Source organism: Diaphorina citri, unplaced genomic scaffold (assembly GCF_000475195.1).
Source record: "Diaphorina citri unplaced genomic scaffold, Diaci psyllid genome assembly version 1.1 scaffold215, whole genome shotgun sequence".
Lineage (NCBI taxonomy): Eukaryota > Metazoa > Arthropoda > Insecta > Hemiptera > Psyllidae > Diaphorina > Diaphorina citri.
Genome location: NW_007377652.1, coordinates 136,017 through 160,641, shown reverse-complemented (window position 1 = coordinate 160,641; position 24,625 = coordinate 136,017). Strand labels below are relative to the sequence as shown.

General features: G+C 36.4%; 1 protein-coding gene across 2 annotated transcripts; it reads left to right on the top strand.

Annotated features, from left to right (window-relative positions):
• The first annotated feature begins 1,579 nt into the window (after positions 1-1,579).
• Positions 1,580-20,541, top strand: LOC103506105 (axoneme-associated protein mst101(2)-like). 2 transcript variants are annotated; one of them, XM_017442713.2, is made up of 6 exons: positions 1,580-1,851; positions 9,988-10,695; positions 18,078-18,635; positions 18,816-18,958; positions 19,105-19,608; positions 19,772-20,541. In XM_017442713.2, exons 1-6 carry the CDS (start codon positions 1,761-1,763, stop codon positions 20,363-20,365), a joined length of 2,598 nt encoding a protein of 865 aa, XP_017298202.2. In that variant the 5' UTR covers positions 1,580-1,760; the 3' UTR covers positions 20,366-20,541. The 2 variants fall into 2 exon arrangements, with proteins under 2 accessions (XP_017298202.2, XP_026677053.1); XM_026821252.1 differs by having other exon boundaries at positions 9,988-10,788; positions 18,165-18,635; positions 19,105-19,643; positions 19,807-20,541.
• Positions 20,542-24,625: the final 4,084 nt, after the last annotated feature.

Here is a 24,625-nt window from a genome sequence, read left to right as displayed (position 1 = left end):
TTGCGCACAAACAAACGAAGCGGGAGCCATGAATTATGACGTCATCGCCTACGGGAGCGTATGCCGTGTCGTCAAAGTTTACGATTTACCGGTATTTTTCAAATCGATTTATCTCGGTATCTAGAAGTCGTAGAAGAAAAAGAAACATTCCGTTGGTTCTCATTTTTAACTTGATAGAGAACCAAAAAGGCAGATATATTTTGCAGAACTTCAAAGAAGAAGAAGTTCTCATTTTTCCTGTTCTATGACTTTGATACATCACTAACATCACTCAAGTAAGCGCAACTGTTCAATTAGTTGATGGCCACTTGGCTACAGAGTGTTATTACGGAGTAATACCTAGCTTAGGTAATTTCACTTGTCACATAACTTACATACTCTTTATACAGTTCAAAGTTTCCCTGTATTTTAGTTTGTTCTCTTTTTTTATTTACAAAAGTCAAGTTTTTAAAGGACAAGAAAAGGAATTCATATAGAAAGAAAAAGATAAAAAAAAAAAAATCAATGAACTTTCTGTAGGGGAAAAAGAGAATAAAGAAGGGGAAAAGGCAACTGCAATGTGGTTTTGTAGAATAAGATACTTCCAGGCTCGGTGCTCAAACTTGAAAATAGATTAGATTTTACTTTTTTCAAACACCGATTATTCTTAATAAAGGTCTTTATTTGCTCTCACGGGGGCAAACTATCAGTGGACTACAAATGACAAATACTTTGTTTACCAGTCAGCGGAGGATTGCTGTATTCGGCAAAGTACTGCTTATTGGTTTTACAATTACCTTTAATAATATAGGTATGTGTCCTATCCTACAACAACCACCTTGGGCAGGGAAAAACCAGAACCGAAATTCTTGGTATCAGTGGACTACAAATGACAAATACTTTGTTTACCAGTCAGCGGAGGATTGCTGTATTCGGCAAAGTACTGCTTATTGGTTTTACAGTTACCTTTAATAATATAATAGGTATGTGTCCTATCCTAAAACAACCACCTTGGGCAGGGAAAAACCAGAACCGAAATTCTTGCCCGTTCAATGCCGGAAAAAGTCCGAAAACCATATTGTATTCGTAGAATAATAGGGAATAATAATATGATCAAATGAAGGGAAGGTAAATTCCAGCCCTGGGAATACTCCTGTACCTTCTCTTTCCCAAACATTTTATTTTTTCGAATCCTTTCATTTCAAGATGACTGCATTCCATCATTCCCATCAAAAAATACATTTTAGAGTTCCTCTCTCTACATTTTCAATTATATGCGTCTCTCTTCTCTTTTCTTCTCGTCTTCTATTGCCACAGAAAATGATAGGGTACCTATATCTTTTGATGTGGGGTGGTTTTTGAAAAGCTTGTAGAAATAGAAAAATGACTTGCGGAAGCATTCTGTAGAGAAATGGAAAAATAACAATGATTGATTCAAATAACAATACTGAAAAGCTTGTAGAAATAGAAAAATGACTTGCGGAAGCATTCTGTAGAGAAATGGAAAAATAACAATGATTGATTCAAATAACAATAGAACTATTTACAATAGAGCTTAAAGACGAGAAAGCTAGGATGTTTTTCCCTAATAGTAGAATGAAGTCCAATTTTCCTTGAAATTTTCTTACTAGTCAATTAAAATATGCCAGACTACCTCTCCGCATGCCGACGCTTTCACCAATATTTCTCGTTACCCAAGTAAAAACACCACACACTATATTTTTAAAAATTTCAGAGTGAATAGGGGAAAACCCATAACCGGTACCGCCGTACCTAAGAAGATGAACCAAGTGATATCGGTCTCTTTGGAGGATTGTGATTCAGATTCGGACAGTGATTATAAAGACTGTGCAGTGTGCAGTGAAGAAGACAGTGAAGATGAGAAGTCGGAACATAAAATGTCCACATCTTGTTACTGTCTGTTGCCCCTAAAATTAGAGCCCTGTTAACCTTCCTTTGCTATTTGAAATTTCCACGACAATAATTGGCCCCTCCGGATGTTTTAAACAGGCCCTGCGTTGTATCGCTTTATTTAACATCCATTTATTCATGTAAGCCCAAAGTTCTTTGGTGAAAATGCATTTCCTATACAGTTACACCATTACATAATTTCGAAGCTTTTAGTGAAACTGAATAAATTATCGAGCGCTGCTAATTAAACCATTTCGATTGCTTCGGGTGTCAGTGGTTAATTGAAATTTCTTGCTATGAAGATAAAATTAAAGAAAAGGGTTTGTCGACAGTCGTACTTTACGATTCTCTTCATTTGAACTTATGATACATTCTCATCATTTTAAATGATTCCTTATCGAAATCGAAGGTTTTTTACCAGCGGTAGAATTCTGCGGATACGGAACTAAGTAAGGAAAGGAAAGAAAACTAATGTTGACAGGGAAAGGGAGAGAGGAAAAAAAGGAATAATAAATTCATTCAGCAAAAAGTGTGTAGGTTTAGTATCTACAGACCAAAATGTGCAGAGAACATCTCTGTAGGTACCTGCTTAGCCACTTTGATTTAAATTTTTGTGGTATTCTATTGGTGACAATGGATGTGTGTGTTTGTGTGTGTGTGTGTGTGTGTGTGTGTGTTTTCGAACTTTATGCCTGGCCAAACCGCTCATCCGATTGCTATGAAACTCTGTGAACTTATTGCGCTTGCACTCCCGTGAAGGTTATAGGCTATTTTCCGGTTCGTTTTTGTTAAGCTACGCCGAGCAAGACCACTAAATGGATGAGTGACATGAAAGAGGATGAGTGACATGAAAGAGACACTGCGGTCATTTTCACTCTTCCGAAATCTATTTTAAACTAAAATCTAATGTTGGGAAATCAATTGAAAACAATCACTCTGGTATACAATATGATTCAAAATGTAGAAAATTGAAAATGAAAAAGCTTTTAACCCAAATCAGCATGTAATCTATTTAAAAGAGCGCCAAATCAAGCAATCTCAGCAAAAAAGGTCAAATTTTTATCACTCTAATCAAATTAACTCAGCAGTGGCTGCAGCTATCAACATGAAATTTTGTGGAAATAGGTACCTACTAACAACAAGATGATGCGTTCGAAAATGCAATCTCCGGAAAAAGGGCCAAATGGCGATTTGGCCCTTTTTCCGGAGACCTCCTCATACTCGTATGTACATCCCCAACTGCCCAAAGTTTTGGAGTAATACTCACGTGGTTTTTCAGGGAGATGCCGCATTTCCTTAAAGCTGACACGTGTGTGTAATGTTAAAATTAGGTAGGTATGTTAAATCCGAGTATGTTTCAAATGAAACCTACGTCCGCATCAATTTCTAACCCACATTATGATAGGAAAACGTGTTTCATATATGAACAATATGTACATAGCCCTCTGAGTATATATAGTGCATTAGGTTTCTGTATAAATACGCCACAACCCACAACTGCTCCTCTAACCCACACTCTTGGTAAGGAAATTTCAATCTGTGCCGGAATCTTGCAATTTTATGGGCATTGAGATACCCATTTCCGTATCATGTATTCCTTCCATTTAATAATACGAGCCCAATTTTCTTGATCAAATACTTTATCAACCGATTTCCACAGAATTTGAACCTCTCAGTCCTCAAATATGTTGAAATCCAAAATGGTAAATCAAATTTTGTTTCATTGTCTCTGCCTCCGACATCGACATTCCCCTCTCCAATCTTTTCAACAAACAACTTTGTGTTTCAAAGAGCACAAAGATATGTTGTGTATTTGTAACGGGAAAGTTACCTATAAAAGTAAATACATGGCAAACTACTTTGTGTTTCAAAGAGCACAAAGATATGTTGTGTATTTGTAACGGGAAAGTTACCTATAAAAGTAAATACATGGCATACACTCATACAGATGTGGAGTAAAACTTTGTCCAAACAAACAATTATGTTCTATTGAGAGAAGTTACTCTGGCGTTAAAGTCATCGAGTACATGTGACTGAGTCGTCAAGTGCTTCCCACATTACACGGAAAATTCTGTGTTTAAGTTCAAATACATAGGTAGTATTGGAGCTAATGATGCGATACTTAAGTAGTATTGTATCTAATGAGGAGATACTTGGGCCGTGAATGTGTTGTACTTATGGAGCTTTTAAAAAGGTATCTTCCTTCAGTTGATTTTTTTTATCTTTTCTTTTTTAGGGAAGATCTATTCACGTTGTTTTCTCTTCAGCTGATGGTGCTTATTAGAATATACCAATCTAATTTCAATCTCTGCTCATGCAGGATGCAGGTCGTCCAGATTCTAACCGAGTTCAGCTTATCCTGAAACTTCGATTTTCCCCCTCCAGAAAATCATCTCTTGTCAAAAATAACAGACATTTCATGTCCTTTTCCTTTGAAAACAATAGCTATAGGTCCCTATTCCGACGAAATATCTTCCCTTGGACTTCAGGGCTTCGAACATGTTTTGCGCTTTTCCTGAACTCACTCCCTTCCTTTTCCTTGAATTTAGACAATTAAAAATATGTTTCTTCGCTCAATGGCTTGTGTATCGTTATTTATGTTTTTCACTTCACGCCCTATCGCTAACGATCCAACAAGGAACGCAATTTGGAACGCGGCGGTAAAGTGAAGGAAAAACTTTCCAACATGTAAATATGTTCAAATGATTTTGGTGACTTTGACGCACTAGGTTTCGTCTTACCTTGACCATATTTAACCCTAGAAAGACTGTTTTTTAGGTAGACGTAATTTTTACTCACTCAAAAAGAGCGGTTTTTTGCGACTGTGACATGCAGAATCAAGAACAGATATGTTTCAAGTTTCAATACATTATTTTTATTACTTAAAAAAAAAATAATAATAATACAATTATCACGAAAATAAAAGAAATGTGAGTAAAAATTACTCAGGTCTACCGTCTACCCTTCTAGGATTAAAATGAAAAACTGTACATGGAGTAATGGTTGATGGTACAAAACTTCAAAGGGCTCTCTGGACGGTGGTGTTTGTGCGACAATTTGGACTTGCACTTTTTTACGTATAAAACGGTGAAATAATGAGAAATATTACCTACAATACTAGGACTACTAGGTAGTTAAGTACCTGAGTAATGGTTGATGGTACAAAACTTCAAAGGGCTCTCTGGACGGTGGTGTTTGTGCGACAATTTGGACTTGCACTTTTTTACGTATACGTATAAAACGATTAAAACGGTGAAATAATGAGAAATATTACCTACAATACTAGGACTACCAGGCAGTTAAGTACCTATGTAGTCGTATTGGCAACTAAGAAACTGCCTATCAACAGCAAATACTTTCGCATGGATATCTTCCAGCAGGTACCGAAGACGTATGCTTTAGCCTGGTCTGGTTGCTTAGCAAAAGAGTAGGAGAAGATACTAGGTAGGATACAGAGGGCAAGGAGCGAGCAACTAAGAGCAAAAGAAAAACTCTTGAAGAAGAGAAAAAAATTCATTAATTGTTTATAGTTTGATAAACGATGTATATAGTAATTTGGAAAAAGCGCGCAAGACGAGAAAATTGAGGAGAGAGGGATGAGAGAGATGTTTCTCCTTGGATGTTTTTCTCTCAGGCTTCAGGTTGTCTGAGAAGTTCAGTGGGTCCCTTGCCTCGGGATGCCCGTCTTCAATGTGCTCGGTTTTGTGTTTTTCATTTTCACGACGTCGATTTATACCGCTTTCGTATTTGGTAAGTCATTTTGTCCCCTCTTTGTATTCTTTTGCAGTAGATTCCCTGCTTTTCTGTTTTGATCGGATTATTTTTTCACTCTTTTTCATTTATGATGACTTTATTTGCCAGAGCTTTTAGACTCGTAGGTATGTTCTTGCCTGGCTCTCTAATTTTGAATAATCTTTAACGGTTCAATGTTCAATTCATCTATTCGAGTAGGTATACTTGGCGTGGGTGATTTATTTGTGTCTGAACAATGAAGAATCCTCTAAGTACATATCTTTAATTAATTAACGATTACAAGCAAAAATAAATAATTACTTGAACTTTAAACTGATAAATGAATGTTAAATAAAAGTAAACACATTTCTAAAGGCCCGATTGCAGGCTGGATTTGTATTTGTTAGGTATTAGTTATTCTTGTTCCTTTTATTCCCTATTAGTGGTAAAGCGATTGTCCAAAAATCCGGAGTTTGCGGGTTCAAATCTCGGTTAGAGTTTGAAATGTTTTCTTCGATTATTTAATAACTTCATCGGAATAGTAGAAATAGTAGAGCTTATAAATGGGTAAAGCTTATCATTTTTTGCCTCAATCAAGAAGTATTATCGGTTCGACCTATAATATTCTGGTTAGATTTATTGATTACCTAGCTACACTGACTGGAAACTTTTTTCTTCTTCACAAAAAAAATTCTACAAGTGACGATTTTGTTCTAGAAGTTAAAAAAATTCTACAAGTGACGATTTGTTCTAGAAGTCGGAACATAAAATGTCCACATCTTGTTACTGTCTGTTGCCCCTAAAATTAGAGCCCTGTTAACCTTCCTTTGCTATTTGAAATCTCCATGACAATAATTGGCCCCTCCGGATGTTTTAAACAGGCCCTGCGATACAAGCTTTATTTAACATCCATTTATTCATGTAAGCCCAAAGTTCTTTGGTGAAAATGCATTTCCTATACAGTTACACCATTACATAATTTCGAAGCTTTTAGTGAAACTGAATAAATTATCGAGCGCTGCTAATTAAACCATTTCGATTGCTTCGGGTGTCAGTGGTTAATTGAAATTTCTTGCTAGATAAAATTAAAGAAAAGGGTTTGTCGACAGTCGTACTTTACGATTCTCTTCATTTGAACTTATGATACATTCACATCATTTTAAATGATTCCTTATCGAAATCGAAGGTATTTTACCAGCAGTAGAATTCTGCGGATACGAGAAAATTCTCGAATTTTACCATTGTGACCCTTCTACCGGGTATTGAACGCGAAACCTCTAGCGTACAAGCCTAGTATGACACTCACTATACGTGTTCTCTGAATTTAACAGAACAATGCCGCATTTCCTTAAAGCTGACACGTGTGTGTAATGTTAAAATTAGGTAGGTATGTTAAATCCGAGTATGTTTCAAATGAAACCTACGTCCGCATCAATTTCTAACCCACATTATGATAGGAAAACGTGTTTCATATATGAACAATATGTACATAGCCCTCTGAGTATATATAGTGCATTAGGTTTCTGTATAAATACGCCACAACCCACAACTGCTCCTCTAACCCACACTCTTGGTAAGGAAATTTCAATCTGTGCCGGAATCTTGCAATTTTATGGGCATTGAGATACCCATTTCCGTATCATGTATTCCTTCCATTTAATAATACGAGCCCAATTTTCTTGATCAAATACTTTATCAACCGATTTCCACAGAATTTGAACCTCTCAGTCCTCAAATATGTTGAAATCCAAAATGGTAAATCAAATTTTGTTTCATTGTCTCTGCCTCCGACATCGACATTCCCCTCTCCAATCTTTTCAACAAACAACTTTGTGTTTCAAAGAGCACAAAGATATGTTGTGTATTTGTAACGGGAAAGTTACCTATAAAAGTAAATACATGGCATACACTCATACAGATGTGGAGTAAAACTTTGTCCAAACAAACAATTATGTTCTATTGAGAGAAGTTACTCTGGCGTTAAAGTCATCGAGTACATGTGACTGAGTCGTCAAGTGCTTCCCACATTACACGGAAAATTCTGTGTTTAAGTTCAAATACATAGGTAGTATTGGAGCTAATGATGCGATACTTAAGTAGTATTGTATCTAATGAGGAGATACTTGGGCCGTGAATGTGTTGTACTTATGGAGCTTTTAAAAAGGTATCTTCCTTCAGTTGATTTTTTTTTCTTTTCTTTTATAGGGAAGAGCTATTCACGTTGTTTTCTCTTCAGCTGATGGTGCTTATTAGAATATACCAATCTAATTTCAATCTCTGCTCATGCAGGATGCAGGTCGTCCAGATTCTAACCGAGTTCAGCTTATCCTGAAACTTCGATTTTCCCCCTCCAGAAAATCATCTCTTGTCAAAAATAACAGACATTTCATGTCCTTTTCCTTTGAAAACAATAGCTATAGGTCCCTATTCCGACGAAATATCTTCCCTTGGACTTCAGGGCTTCGAACATGTTTTGCGCTTTTCCTGAACTCACTCCCTTCCATTTCCTTGAATTTAGACAATTAAAAATATGTTTCTTCGCTCAATGGCTTGTGTATTGTTATTTATGTTTTTCACTTCACGCCCTATCGCTAACGACCCAACAAGGAACGCAATTTGGAGCGCGGCGGTAAAGTGAAGGAAAAACTTCCTGATGAAATCAAGTAGACACGGTGTGGAAAGTTTCGCAAGGCGAGACACAATGGAAGAGACGGAGGTCTTCCAAAGTAGGGGAAGAATCCTGATAAAAGCGGAAGAGGGAAGGAAGAACTCTGTTAAATACGGAGGAGGGGTGATAGAACTCTGGTAGAAGCTAAGGAGGGAAGGGAGAACTCTGTTAAAAGCGAAGAAAAGGAGCTCTGGTTAAATACGTAGATGTGGAGGGAGAGAGTGCTTGTAAAAGCGGAGATAAAAGAATACTTCCAACATGTTGGGGAGCTATGTGTGTGGAAAACTTAGCGAGTAAATGAGCTGTGCACTGATAGATAAGGAGAACATGTGACGGGCAACACCATCCTCTTCACAGTCAGTGCGTTAGTTGTGCAGGTCTAGTACTACATCACTGTAGTACTACAGTGATGCTCTTCGTAAGGACTACACCACTGTTGGCATGACGGGACAACTTGTTCTTAGCTGGCAGTCTGAATAAAGCACTTGTTATATTTTTACACCATGAGATTATTTAATGTTGGGTTGGGTTAGATTAGATTGTAGTTGTAATGAATTATCATAACTGATTCTGGTTATTTTCCCTTCGGGAAGGAACCTAAATAATTATTGGTTTTAACTTTTATTCATATATTAAAAACCGATAGTGACATTTTAAGACGGTAAGAATAAGAAAATAAACTACCTAGATTTCTAGAACCTGAACGACTATTAGTGAGTTAGTAGGTGCTTGAGAAGATGAGAAGTTCCAAGTGATTCGTTCATTGCACATGATTCGAGTGATTCGTTCATTGCACATTGCATAGGTTTGGTTTTCTGGACAAAATTTGCACCACCATTTTCGTGATCCTGGTAAAAAGACCTTTAATTTGAAATATAGGTCGACCAGGTTTGGATAAGTCCTTCTATGGGAACAGACCGACCGACCGACCGACAGACAGACCGACAGACGACACCGAAGCGAATACAATAGTCCGTCCACTATACCTTTTATTATTAGTAATAATAAAGGAAGGACGGACTAAAAACCGATAGTGACATTTTAAGAAGGTAAGAATAAGAAAATAAACTACCTAGATTTCTAGAACCTGAACGACTATTAGTGAGTTAGTACTGTTAGTAGGTGCTTGAGAAGATGAGAAGTTCCGAGTGATTCGTTCATTGCACATGATTCGAGTGATTCGTTCATTGCACATTGCATAGATACCTAACATTTAACAGGCGTTCATACAAATCGGGTGGTCGACTCACAAGAGCATCTTTCGTTTTAGAACTAATTTATATAGGTAGATTACTCAATTTAGATTTTAGAATAATCCAAGTAAATATTCACTTGGGAAATAGTCAAACGTTGCGTATATAAGGTTCTAAGAACGTTTAAAATAATCATTTTGGAAAGTATAGGGTAAAGTTCTATCCAAAGAAAAGTAATTTCGCTTGAGTGTATGCAAAAAGTTTGTTCTCTTTTTTTATTTACAAAAGTCAAGTTTTTAAAGGACAAGAAAAGGAATTCATATAGAAAGAAAAAGATAAAAAAAAAATCAATGAACTTTCTGTAGGGGAAAAAGAGAATATTAAAAATTCTATAGATGGACGAAGTTTTCCAGTTTCACAAGGAATTTAGGGTATTACATTAGGTAAGGAAAGCTTCCTTACCGGATGTCTTCGTTGGTTTGAACTCGAGATTTCATTTGATAGGTGAAGATGAAGTAGATTCAGAGAGCAGTGATTTGCTATGTGAGGATTGTAAGAGAGAGTTATACAATCAAAACCATTATGAACAGAGCAAGTGCAAGTCATACGAAAGATTAAGTGAAAAGTCTGCAAAAACACATGACAAGTCAAACCATAAATTCCATGAACAAAGAGGGTCAAATTTATGTTCATGTAAAATAAAGGCATCACATCAACAGAAAGAATTGAGTTCTTGTGAACGTGGAGGAAATCAAAAATGTTGCGAGGACTTCTCTGGTAAACACGAGGCAAATCATCGACACAAAGAGTCAAAGTCATCTGAAAGAAGAATGGATCCAAAACGTTGTGATTACTCAGAATCCAATGAACGCAGGGGAAATCCAAGATATGAACGAGATTCTAGTTTTTATGAAGATAAGGCCATTCTAAAATGCTCTCAAGAAAAGATATCAAAGATTACTGAAGGTAAAAGTAATAGACCATGTCAAGATATAAATTCTTATGCACATAGAGAAAATCAAAAATGCTACCAAAGAAAAGATTCAAATCCTTGTACATGTACACCAAGTCAAATCTATCAGGAGTGGGATTCTCATGAACACTGTACAAATGAAAATAAATGCTATCCAAAAGAACAAGAATCACATCCTTCTGAACCAAGGTCTAGACAATATCGTCATGACAAGTTCATTCCTTACGAACACAGTGGAAATGAAAACAAATGCTCTCCAGAAAAAGAACCGAAGTCCTGTGAACATAGAGCATGGAATCAAGAAGAAAAAAAAGTATCCTGTAATCGCGAAAGATTCAAATCCTTGTACATGTACACCAAGTCAAATCTATCAGGAGTGGGATTCTCATGAACACTGTACAAATGAAAATAAATGCTATCTAAAAGAAGAAGAATCACATCCTTGAATCACGCATCAAAGGAAACTCGCAGTAATTCCTCGCTTCGTGTGACCGTGTCATATATTGCCGGGCGAGTTCCCTTGCCTATCCACTAAACATTTTCATTTTTACTGCCTGGCTCACCCTTCCAAGCGAGGAAACGCGTTTCGTGTAAACAGTGGCGCGAGGATGAGTTTTGATGTGCGAGGAGGAAACGAGTTTTGGTGCGCGAGTAGACTCGCTTCGTCTAAAGTCTAAACCTACCTTAACACTCGCAAGATGTTGTACTTATTGTAGGGAGCTGGATTGTGAAATTTAATGTTTGTACTGATGCTGGAAATATGATTAGTAAAGACTTAAACAGTGGCGCGAGGATGAGTTTTGATGTGCGAGGAGGAAACGAGTTTTGGTGCGCAAGTAGACTCGCTTCGTCTAAACCTACCTTAATAGTTGCAATGCAGTAACTCTTGTTATATGACACGAGGGTCATTATAAACTTTCCTCTTGAACTTTTACTTAGATAGTTGGAGCCCTTACCCCCACGTAAGGTCATGCACACAAAAACTGGTTATCCACCAAAATTATGCAAATGACACCCATGTTCTCTCTCTCTATCACCAATACTTACCTGTTCACCAAAATTATGCGCAAATATTTCAACGGGTTACTTTCTGGTGTTCTCGTGTTGACCAAGCACCTAAATGGGAAGTATTGTGTCTCTTCTCGCCCATCTGACGAGAGGCATACTACAGGATGGGCATGCTACGACACAGGCCACATGCGTCTAATGTAGCAGTTGTTTCATTGCTACGAAATAAAAACGGCGGTGGAACACTCATCTTTAAAAAAAAAAACTTTAAAGGCTATCTAATGATTCTAATGCAAAACAGTGGTTCCTAATTTATATTTTCTTTTTGGAAGTACTTCCGAAATAGATTGAAGATCTGCATGGGAACATTTTAAAGTATTTCGCCTATAAAACTGTTACAAGTGTGACCTACAAGGTCTAGCATACAATGTCATACAGGGCTCCTCTTTTGCTAGCGGTCCACTTTGCCCATCTTTCCCCTATTTGTGACAAAACGTTCATTTTATGTGTCAAGTGTTTGTTATTACGTTTCTACATGTATGTTATACGTGGTGCTATTACGTCTTCCTCTTCAAGTTCGTTTTAGCTTTCAGCTCATCTACTCGTCAGATTTAAGACGGAAATAATGAGAAAAAGGGTCTTGTGAACGTGGAGGAAATCAAAAATGTTGCGAGGACTTCTCTGGTAAACACGAGGCAAATCATCGACACAAAGAGTCAAAGTCATGTGAAAGAAGAATGGATCCAAAACGTTGTGATTACTCAGAATCCAATGAACGGAGGGGAAATCCAAGATATGAACGGGGAGTTTGCGGGTTCAAATCTCGGTTAGAGTTTGAAATGTTTTCTTCGATTATTTAATAACTTCATCGGAATAGTAGAAATAGTAGAGTTTATAAATGGGTAAAGCTTATCATTTTTTGCCTCAATCAAGAAGTTTTATCGGTTCAACCAATAATATTCTGGTTAGATTTATTGATTACCTAGCTACACTGACTGGAAACTTTTTTCTTCTTCACAAAAAAATTCTACAAGTGACGATTTGTTCTAGAAGTCGGAACATAAAATGTCCACATCTTGTTACTGTCTGTTGCCCCTAAAATTAGAGCCCTGTTAACCTTCCTTTGCTATTTGAAATCTCCATGACAATAATTGGCCCCTCCGGATGTTTTAAACAGGCCCTGCGATACAAAGGCCGCATAACGCGGGAGCTTCGATAATTGCATTGTAATTAGCGGTGTTTGGATTATTAAAAGCTTTAATGAAGAGTGTGGGTTCAAAATTGGCTACCTAACCATAAACATGGAAAAACCTAGGGAATTATGATAAAGGCACTTCAGCCCCTCCTCATGTATATGCGCTAATACAAGTAGGTGGGTATAATGTAAACACGTATCAAGGAGATTAAGTGTGGAACTTTTCACAGCAGAGGATCAAAAATGTTGGTTTGCATCTTGTTTGCAGACTACCGACGTATTACCATTTTAAAGTATTGGTAGAGGTACTAGTACCTTTCTGTGTTCTGTATAGTAAATGATCTAGAACAGGGGTTCTCAACCTTTTAGTAAACACGTACCACTTGAAATTTTCAGAGATTTTGACGTACCACCTTATATTTATATATAATAATTATTCTTTTGCAGTAGATTCCCTGCTTTTCTGTTTTGATTGGATTATTTTTTCACTCTTTTTCATTTATGATGACTTTATTTGCCAGAGCTTTTAGACTCGTAGTATGTTCTTGCCTGGCTCTCTAATTTTGAATAATCTTTAACGGTTCAATGTTCAATTCATCTATTCGAGTAGGTATACTTGGCGTGGGTGATTTATTTGTGTCAGAACAATGAAGAATTCTCTAAGTACATACCTTTAATTAATTAACGATTACAAGCAAAAATAAATGAGTACTTGAACTTTAAACTGACACATAGTAGCTACATGTAGGTAAGGCCGCATAACGCGGGAGCTTCGATAATTGCATTGTAATTAGCGGTGTTTGGATTATTAAAAGCTTTAATGAAGAGTGTGGGTTCAACATTGGCTACCTAACCATAAACATGGGGAAAATCTAGGGAATTATGATAAAGGCACTTCAGCCCCTCCTCATGTATATGCGCTAATACAAGTAGGTAGGTATAATGTACACACGTATTAAGGAGATTAAGTGTGGAACTTTTCACAGCAGAGGATCAAAAATGTTGGTTTACATCTTGTTTACAGACTAGCGACGTACCGACGTATTACCATTTTAAAGTATTGGTAGAGGTACGAGTACCTTTCTGTTTTCTGTATAGTAAATCATCTAGAATTCTAGATTTGGGTATGTATGTGAATTTGTAAAGGTTTCTTTATTTTTTATTTGCACTCTAAGCAACAAAGGCCATGTGTGAATTTGCAAATGTATTATGTAAATGAATTTGTAAATGTATTTGAACCAACCTTGCCTAAGGTTAAGTAAGTAGCGATTTAGCGATGCGTACCGTTGGCCCTTTGATTCCTCTAAATAGCTAGGGAGATCCAATTCATTGGTACCAGCCTGCTTTATCTCGTTTGGCCCCTTATTCCCATGACTGACAAATAGATCTCAATGTGGATTAGTAATATTAGTATTTTCTCGAATCTCAAACTCATTCCTGACCCACATTTATTAGCACCAATGATCCTTTCCCCACCTATCCGCCTTACAGTTGATTAAACACCCTTTGCCCGTACATTTCAAATACATGGAGGCTTCGACATTTTCAAACCCCAAAACATGTGTATTCACTCACTATTCATCAATGAATAAATGAATGTTAAATAAAAGTAAACACATTTCTAAAGGCCCGATTGCAGGCTGGATTTGTATTTGTTAGGTATTAGTTATTCTTGTTCCTTTTATTCCCTATTAGTGGTAAAGCGATTGTCCAAAAATCCGGAGTTTGCGGGTTCAAATCTCGGTTAGAGTTTGAAATGTTTTCTTCGATTATTTAATAACTTCATCGGAATAGTAGAAATAGTAGAGTTTATAAATGGGTAAAGCTTATCATTTTTTGCCTCAATCAAGAAGTTTTATCGGTTCAACCAATAATATTCTGGTTAGATTTATTGATTACCTAGCTACACTGACTGGAAACTTTTTTCTTCTTCACAAAAAAATTCTACAAGTGACGATTTGTTCTAGAAGTCGGAACATAAAATGTCCACATCTTGTTACTGTCTGTTGCCCCTAAAATTAGAGCCCTGTTAACCTTCCTTTGCTATTTGAAATCTCCATGACAATAATTGGCCCCTCCGGATGTTTTAAACAGGCCCTGCGATACAAGCTTTATTTAACATCCATTTATTCATGTAAGCCCAAAGTTCTTTGGTGAAAATGCATTTCCTATACAGTTACACCATTACATAATTTCGAAGCTTTTAGTGAAACTGAATAAATTATCGAGCGCTGCTAATTAAACCATTTCGATTGCTTCGGGTGTCAGTGGTTAATTGAAATTTCTTGCTAGATAAAATTAAAGAAAAGGGTTTGTCGACAGTCGTACTTTACGATTCTCTTCATTTGAACTTATGATACATTCACATCATTTTAAATGATTCCTTATCGAAATCGAAGGTATTTTACCAGCAGTAGAATTCTGCGGATACGAGAAAATTCTCGAATTTTACCATTGTGACCCTTCTACCGGGTATTGAACGCGAAACCTCTAGCGTACAAGCCTAGTATGACACTCACTATACGTGTTCTCTGAATTTAACAGAACAATGCCGCATTTCCTTAAAGCTGACACGTGTGTGTAATGTTAAAATTAGGTAGGTATGTTAAATCCGAGTATGTTTCAAATGAAACCTATGTCCGCATCAATATCTAACCCACATTATGTTAGGAAAACGTGTTTCATATATGAACAATATGTACATAGCCCTCTGAGTAGATATAGTGCATTGGGTTTCTGTATAAATACGCCACCTTTATCTCGTTTGGCCCCTTATTCCCATGACTGACAAATAGATCTCAATGTGGATTAGTAATATTAGTATTTTCTCGAATCTCAAACTCATTCCTGACCCACATTTATTAGCACCAATGATCCTTTCCCCACCTATCCGCCTTACAGTTGATTAAACACCCTTTGCCCGTACATTTCAAATACATGGAGGCTTCGACATTTTCAAACCCCAAAACATGTGTATTCACTCACTATTCATCAATGAATAAATGAATGTTAAATAAAAGTAAACACATTTCTAAAGGCCCGATTGCAGGCTGGATTTGTATTTGTTAGGTATTAGTTATTCTTGTTCCTTTTATTCCCTATTAGTGGTAAAGCGATTGTCCAAAAATCCGGAGTTTGCGGGTTCAAATCTCGGTTAGAGTTTGAAATGTTTTCTTCGATTATTTAATAACTTCATCGGAATAGTAGAAATAGTAGAGTTTATAAATGGGTAAAGCTTATCATTTTTTGCCTCAATCAAGAAGTTTTATCGGTTCAACCAATAATATTCTGGTTAGATTTATTGATTACCTAGCTACACTGACTGGAAACTTTTTTCTTCTTCACAAAAAAATTCTACAAGTGACGATTTGTTCTAGAAGTCGGAACATAAAATGTCCACATCTTGTTACTGTCTGTTGCCCCTAAAATTAGAGCCCTGTTAACCTTCCTTTGCTATTTGAAATCTCCATGACAATAATTGGCCCCTCCGGATGTTTTAAACAGGCCCTGCGATACAAGCTTTATTTAACATCCATTTATTCATGTAAGCCCAAAGTTCTTTGGTGAAAATGCATTTCCTATACAGTTACACCATTACATAATTTCGAAGCTTTTAGTGAAACTGAATAAATTATCGAGCGCTGCTAATTAAACCATTTCGATTGCTTCGGGTGTCAGTGGTTAATTGAAATTTCTTGCTAGATAAAATTAAAGAAAAGGGTTTGTCGACAGTCGTACTTTACGATTCTCTTCATTTGAACTTATGATACATTCACATCATTTTAAATGATTCCTTATCGAAATCGAAGGTATTTTACCAGCAGTAGAATTCTGCGGATACGAGAAAATTCTCGAATTTTACCATTGTGACCCTTCTACCGGGTATTGAACGCGAAACCTCTAGCGTACAAGCCTAGTATGACACTCACTATACGTGTTCTCTGAATTTAACAGAACAATGCCGCATTTCCTTAAAGCTGACACGTGTGTGTAATGTTAAAATTAGGTAGGTATGTTAAATCCGAGTATGTTTCAAATGAAACCTACGTCCGCATCAATTTCTAACCCACATTATGATAGGAAAACGTGTTTCATATATGAACAATATGTACATAGCCCTCTGAGTATATATAGTGCATTAGGTTTCTGTATAAATACGCCACAACCCACAACTGCTCCTCTAACCCACACTCTTGGTAAGGAAATTTCAATCTGTGCCGGAATCTTGCAATTTTATGGGCATTGAGATACCCATTTCCGTATCATGTATTCCTTCCATTTAATAATACGAGCCCAATTTTCTTGATCAAATACTTTATCAACCGATTTCCACAGAATTTGAACCTCTCAGTCCTCAAATATGTTGAAATCCAAAATGGTAAATCAAATTTTGTTTCATTGTCTCTGCCTCCGACATCGACATTCCCCTCTCCAATCTTTTCAACAAACAACTTTGTGTTTCAAAGAGCACAAAGATATGTTGTGTATTTGTAACGGGAAAGTTACCTATAAAAGTAAATACATGGCATACACTCATACAGATGTGGAGTAAAACTTTGTCCAAACAAACAATTATGTTCTATTGAGAGAAGTTACTCTGGCGTTAAAGTCATCGAGTACATGTGACTGAGTCGTCAAGTGCTTCCCACATTACACGGAAAATTCTGTGTTTAAGTTCAAATACATAGGTAGTATTGGAGCTAATGATGCGATACTTAAGTAGTATTGTATCTAATGAGGAGATACTTGGGCCGTGAATGTGTTGTACTTATGGAGCTTTTAAAAAGGTATCTTCCTTCAGTTGATTTTTTTTATCTTTTCTTTTTTAGGGAAGATTGAAATTTCTATGAAGATAAAATTAAAGAAAAGGGTTTGTCGACAGTCGTACTTTACGATTCTCTTCATTTGAACTTATGATACATTCACATCATTTTAAATGATTCCTTATCGAAATCGAAGGTATTTTACCAGCAGTAGAATTCTGCGGATACGAAGCAGTGATTTGCTATGTGAGGATTGTAAGAGAGAGTTATACAATCAAAACCATTATGAACAGAGTAAGTGCAAGTCCCACGAAAGATTAAGTGAAAAGTCTGCAAAAACACATGACAAGTCTAACCATAAATTCCACTTCAAAAACTTGTAAACGTAAAACAAATAGAAAATCTTGCAAACAGAAATCCCCAAAGTCTTATGACGTTAGAGGAAATCAAAAATGCCCTGAAATGAAAAGATCAAAGTCACATGAATGTAATAAAAAACAAATCTACCCTGTAAATAAACAGTCTAGATCACACGACAGAGTGCCCCATGTTGATAAAATAGCCCATGATACATGTCGTCCTAAACAACGAGTAGACTGTGAAGGTAAAAACATGTCCAATTTTGATTCCAATTGTCATCGTTCTTGCAGTGGAAATGAAAACAAATGCTCTCCAGAAAAAGAACCGAAGTCCTGTGAACATAGAGCATGGAATCAAGAAGAAAAAAAAGTATCCGCGAAACTAAATGAAAAATATCACCACGAAAATGATTCAAAAACTTGTAAACGTAAAACAAATAGAAAATCTTGCAAACAGAAATCCCCAAAGTCTTATGACGTTAGAGGAAATCAAAAATGCTCTGAAATGAAAAGATCAAAGTCACATGAATGTAATACAAAACAAATCTACCCTGTAAATAAACAGTCTAGATCACACGACAGAGTGCCACATGTTGATAAAATAGCCCATGATACAAGTCGTCCTAAACAACGAGTAGACTGTGAAGGTAAAAACATGTCCAATTTTGATTCCAATTGTCATCGTTCTTCTCAACCGTTAGATAAATCAAAGTGGCCTGTATGTAATAAATGCAAAAAGCGTAAAGATCCTCACAGGAAAAAGAAATGTTCCACCCCTTGCAATAAGGATTCAGGTGGATATTTTGATTTATCAAGCGCTCTTCAGCAACTACAAAATTATATTTGTCCAGAAGATGAACGGAAATTGAATTATTCTAACAACGAGAGTAAATGTAAAAATTCTAAGCCCAAGAAATTCAAATTTTTCAATAGTTCAGAAAATGATGTGAAACCATATAAGCAAAAAGAATACTCTGACAGGTCACATGTATCAAGCGCTCTTCAGCAACTACAAAATTATATTTGTCCAGAAGATGAACGGAAATTGAATTATTCTAACAACGAGAGTAAATGTAATAATTCTAAGCCCAAGAAATTCAAATTTTTCAATAGTTCAGAAAATGATGTGAAACCATATAAGCAAAATGAATACTCTGACAGGTCACATAGACACGATGCATCAAATAATTGTAGCAACACAAATAATGATCCTAATAAACACCAGGAAGCTTCTAGTTACTGTGAACAAAGAGGAAGAACAAAAAATTGTCATGGTAATTCAAAGAAAAAACGGGACAATGAGAATGTTGGAAAATCAGTGAGGCATCAAATAATTGTAGCAACACAAATAATGATCCTAATAAACACCAGGAAGCTTCTAGTTACTGTGAACAAAGAGGAAGAACAAAAATTTGTCATGGTAATTCAAAGAAAAAACGGGACAATGAGAATGTTGGAAAATCAGTGACATCTAGTAAATCAAATGAAACATATAACACTAACAAGTGGAAGAGTAATGGAGATTATTGTGAATCGGATTGTGGCATTATTAATCAAGATGAATATAAGGGTAGTCATTCAACAAAAAATGAGATATGTAACAAACAAAACATGAATTTCCGAAAAAAATCGAGTCAGAGTATTTGTGACAGCCGAGTGCCAAATTCATGTTACGCTTCAGAGTGTCAATGTAGCGTCCAAAAGTCGCATCAACCAAGTTTTAGGGGCAAAAGACCTAATGCTCCGCTTTCCTGTGAAAATGTCTCTAAATGTGTTTCTCAAGCCTGCCAAACTGAATTTCGTTGTAAATATTTGTGCAAGTCTGACCACAGTTTATATGATCAAAGAACACAGACTGAAAGATTGGAAATTCTATGTGAGCCGAACAGAAAAAGCAAGCCTTCTCCACGTCCAAAAGTCACTGAGGATTCCAACCGAATGAACAAACATAAACGATCTAAACAGTCTCCGTATTGTGTGCAAGTCTGACCACAGTTTATATGATCAAAGAACACAGACTGAAAGATTGGAAATTCTATGTGAGCCGAACAGAAAAAGCAAGCCGTCTCCACGTCCAAAAGTCACTGAGGATTCCAACCGAATGAACAAACATAAACGATCTAAACAGTCTCCGTATTATTTAAGTCCAAGGCATTCAAGTAATTCCAGTAGTTTAGGATCAAGCAGCAGTAGTGTATGCAAGCTGATCATCAGTCCCCCTGTGCGATCTGATACAAAACATGAAGAAGAGGCTTCATGTGACACTATTAAAGAAAAAGAAATGTTTCCTGTAGATGAATACAAGCCGAAAAATGCACGTCCTCGAGAAAGAAAATTTTACATTTGTGAGAACGACAAAGTATCTAAATGTTTCTTGAAAAAAGAAAAGAGGATAGATTTTGAGTCGGATAATGAAACTTCAAGCAATAGACAGTTCAACAAAGAGTTTGAGAAACTTTCAATGAATCTCAAAGCTGAGAAAACGAGAAACTGTAAGAACATTAAACCCAACCGAGCATGTTACAAATTGAAATCAAAAATTGACAAATATTGCAAACAAACATGTGATTCAAAACGACAATAGCTACTTGTAATCCAGAATATCTACTAATACTATCATAACTATCTGGTTGATGGCTTTGACAGAGTTGAACACGGGCAAATGAAAAACATTTGGTTTGACGATTTTTTATTCTACATATTAAGTACAAGCAAGGTTGAAGTTGGAATATGAAAGATAAATTGAATGTTCTCACTAAATGAGTATCATGAATTTCATGTTCCTTGGATCTACTTGTTGCTGCACAATATTTATTTGAGGTTTTTACTCTCTTATATTCAGAAAAATAGCTCTAGGTATCTACTATTATTCTGAAATGTATCCCAACAAACGAAGAACAATATTTCAGACATCAAACTTGATATGCGAGTTATTTCACTTCATGTTTTCTTTCCTCAACCTATAATAAGGAAAGTAATGTACGTATTACATCTCACGTACCTCCCTCACGCCTTACCTTACTCATAGTTTGTTAGGAGGAGTATTTTATATCGCTTTCAGCCTCCATCTTTTAGAATTATAACACAAATTTCAGGGTGCAGTGTGGCTATTTTATGAGAGGTAACGTTTCAAGTTAGTGTTAAGTTCAATGCCATTGCGCCTTTTTCGCAAGGATTTCACCTAGCTCCTCTATTATTAGCCTCAAAAGTTATCCCTTCAGAAAAATAGCTCTAGGTATCTACTATTATTCTGAAATGTATCCCAACAAACGAAGAACAATATTTCAGACATCAAACTTGATATTCCAGTTATTTCACTTCATGTTTTCTTTCCTCAATCTATAATAAGGAAAGTAGGTAATGTACGTATTACATCTCACGTACCTCACGCCTTACCTTACTCATATTTGTTAGGAGGAGTGAGTATTTTATATTTATATCGCTTTCAGCTTCCATCTTTTAGAATTATAACACAAATTTCAGGGTGCAGTATGGCTATTTTATGAGAGTTAACGTTTCAAGTGTTAAATTCAGGTCATAATGCCTTTGCGCCTTTTTCGCAAGGATTTCACCTAGCTCCTCTATTATTAGCCTCAAAAGTTATCCTCTGTAACTTTATTGTCCTCTGAAGATTGAGTATCTGGTACCCTTCGATGGAGCCAAAAATTTTGACCCCGCCGGAAATTATTTAACTTCTTACGTGGTAGACCAGTGTAATGGAGGATTTGCAAATGAGTAAAAATAATTAATAAATAGTCGATTCCTACGTAAAAAGTTGTGAAAAATCCAAATCTGAGGAGGTTGAGTGCGAAGGGCATCCACTCATAAATTTTTGTAGCCAAAACCAAATGTCAGTCCGAAAGCGACCCTACGGCTGATTCAGATTTAGGGCTGACGAAAAACGCTAACCCCGTCTAAACACGGGAAAAGGTGGAGAAAAAGAAGAAGACTTATGATGTAAAAATACATTTCATACGATTAATAATAATACCTATAGTGTGTCCAGATCAATGTGACAGCAAGAAATGGGCATTGTTGCCAAACATGTCACATGTGCAATGGTAGAGAATCTCTAAAAGGGGAAGCTATATTGCACAGTGCTTCCTCCGAGAGTTGAAAAGTCAGGTTAAGCGGATATCACCTTACCTGTTCTGGAATCCAACCCTGGAACTTAAAGCCCAGTTTATCAAAAATAGACCTTTACCTGAATTGCAACAATGTAAGGATTTCCTGCAATCTGATCGGTTCCTTCATTTTGGGTTGATGACTCATTGCTGTCAAATTGATTTGGATCAACTATAGAGTCATAGTTCTGACGTACTTTGTAGATACTTTAGGCAGGTTGTAGACATAGTGTACTCACAATGTAAGGATTTCCTGCAATCTGATTGGTTCCTTCATTTTGGGTTGATGACTCATTGCTGTCACATTGATCTGAATGAACTATAGATATGTATAGGTACCTACTACTAGCTAAACATATCTACCTATACGTATACTATCCCTATGCCCCCACAGGGCACAAATTCAAACAAATCAATTTTGCACGTTAAATTCTTCAAAATCCTGGCAAATACCTTACCCCCACCCCCTCTTCCTGTGATAAGCCTGGAAATGGTCGAAATCCTGTTAATCCAGTCAGCCAACGCACGAATACCTCGGGGAGAAAATTTCGACTGAATTTTCGGCCGCTAGGAAAGGCGGAGATTAGGTCAGTGTTGTAAATGCTGGTGGAAATGTAGATAGGTAGCTAAGCACTATCTACTATTACTGTACATTAGTATAGGTATGTACGTGTACTAAACTAAACTATTGTTAAAAGGTACTGTTACCGTTGCTTGGATAGGCATAGGTAAGAGTGAGTTTGGCGTTTTCACACCACACAAAAATCAACTCTCCCCCTGCGTTTGGGCAAATAAACCCTCAGCGGTTACAGTCCCCCCAAACAAACCTAAAAAAAAAAAAAAAAAAAAAAAAAAAAACAATAATAAAAAAATCATAGATCACTTGCGGAGACAGTGGAATTGAAAAGGATTCACACACAAAATAGATTAAAATGTTTGAAAAAGTAGAAAAGGAAGAAGAGAGAGAAGGAACGAAGGGAAAAGGAGAGGGAGAGAGAGAACGAAGGAAGAAGGAGAGAAATAAACAAACAAAACGTCGGTTGGTGGGAGTTAGAAAAGAGGAAGAGAGAGAGAGAGAGAGAGAGAGAGAACGCGAAAAATGGCGAGAATAATGAAAAAAGAAAAAGGGCTTTCAACTTTCGCGTTACTGTTTCAGACGTAGACAATATTGTGAGAAGAAACAGATCTTCTGCCCTTGTGTTTCATAAAATGCTCTTCTCCTTGCGGTCAGTAGGTCTTGTACTTTCATGAATGATGTTTTACCCATGGCTATCCTGCTTCTTATTTCCTGTGTACAACTTCCTATGAAGTGCATGATAAAAAGAAAGTTGTGACTTTCGTTAGAAATAGCTCACCCCTAAAGGGGATTTAGCTAATAAGATAATTATGTACCTATGGTTAGGTATCTCATTCAGAAGAAGTACTTCTCTTAGATCCTGAAAGGCCCAATCAGGTCCATTTCCTATTTGTGCTGAATATACCAACTTTCATCAAAATCGGACTAATCGTTTGAGAGCTATGGACGGACACACAAAGCTGGAACTTGCTTCGTTTGTTCGAATAGAGAAAACAAAATATGTAGAAACAAAGAAAACATTTGAAACCAGTAATATTCAATGTAGGTACCTATACCGAATTGATAAAAAAGAAAAATGGGAATTGAAAAATCGAGAGAAGGATTTTACCCACCACATTTAATATGGGTTGGTATGGTACATACATAGACAACATCGTATCAACACAACACTACAGGCACCTTACCTACTTCTTGCCCTACCATTATCAGTAATCGCATTTAATGTTCCGTAAAGACGCACACAACACACTCTTTTTAGAAGCCCTCAAACACGAGTGGAAAGAAAAGGCCATTGGGGTTTTCAACCAATAAAAACCATTTTACAGAATGCAAACAACGAAATCTCATTACTTAGGGTTACGAAAAAGATAGAAAGGGAGAAAAGGTATCTGAAACGAAAGAGAGGAAGAAGAAATGGTTCAAGGTAAGAAAAATAATGAAGTGTAGAAGAAAATGGCGAAAAGGAAAGCTGAAAATCCTTCCTTTTTCTCCTTTCTTCTCTTACCACCCTGCTTTATATCCATGGGTTCAGTCAGTTTATCCAATTTCAATTTAATCTGCTTTTTTTCTCCTTTCTTATTTTCTTTCATTCTATTAAATTTTCCCTTTTCCTTATTGTTTCTTTTAAAAGGTCATTGTGTTAGGAGACATTTATTTATTATCAGAAAGATCTCGCTTCTCTTTAGACATTTTTTCCCTCTCTTCCCCCCGTTGTGTGTTGAGCCACTAATTTTCCCTCGTCTGTCTTTGGAATTTTATTAGATGTTCGCTGCTGTAGATGGATTGATTGAAAAGATTTAGTAGAATGAGATTTTGTACGATGAATAATACTATTGCTCATTTATTTGAGCTTTGATGAGACTGGATTTGAGGAACTCATCAAAAAAGTCAATTGGAAAGGAATTATACGTTCAACAAAACGTATTGTCTTGAATCTATTTTTTTCGAACACCTACGTCATCTACTCTAAAAGGAGTTTCATTTGGCGTTAAAGAGAAGGACTGACAAAAAATGGTTCTTTGAAGAGGATGAGTTCAAAACTTCAAGTTAAGAGTGTGATATCAATACTATGTACTTATACATAAGTAGGACAAACAAAATGAAAAACCAATTTTGAATCCCTTGATGGCTTGGTCAGTGACCT

Coding starts and splice junctions, on each gene's coding strand:
- LOC103506105 (XM_026821252.1), top strand. CDS start 1,761: ATGAACCAAGTGATATCGGTCTCTTTGGAGGATTGTGATTCAGATTCG. Junction 1,852..9,987: donor AGTGTGCAGTGAAGAAGACA/GTGAAGATGAGA, acceptor TTCATTTGATAG/GTGAAGATGAAGTAGATTCA. Junction 19,644..19,806: donor CAAAGAACACAGACTGAAAG/ATTGGAAATTCT, acceptor ACAGACTGAAAG/ATTGGAAATTCTATGTGAGC.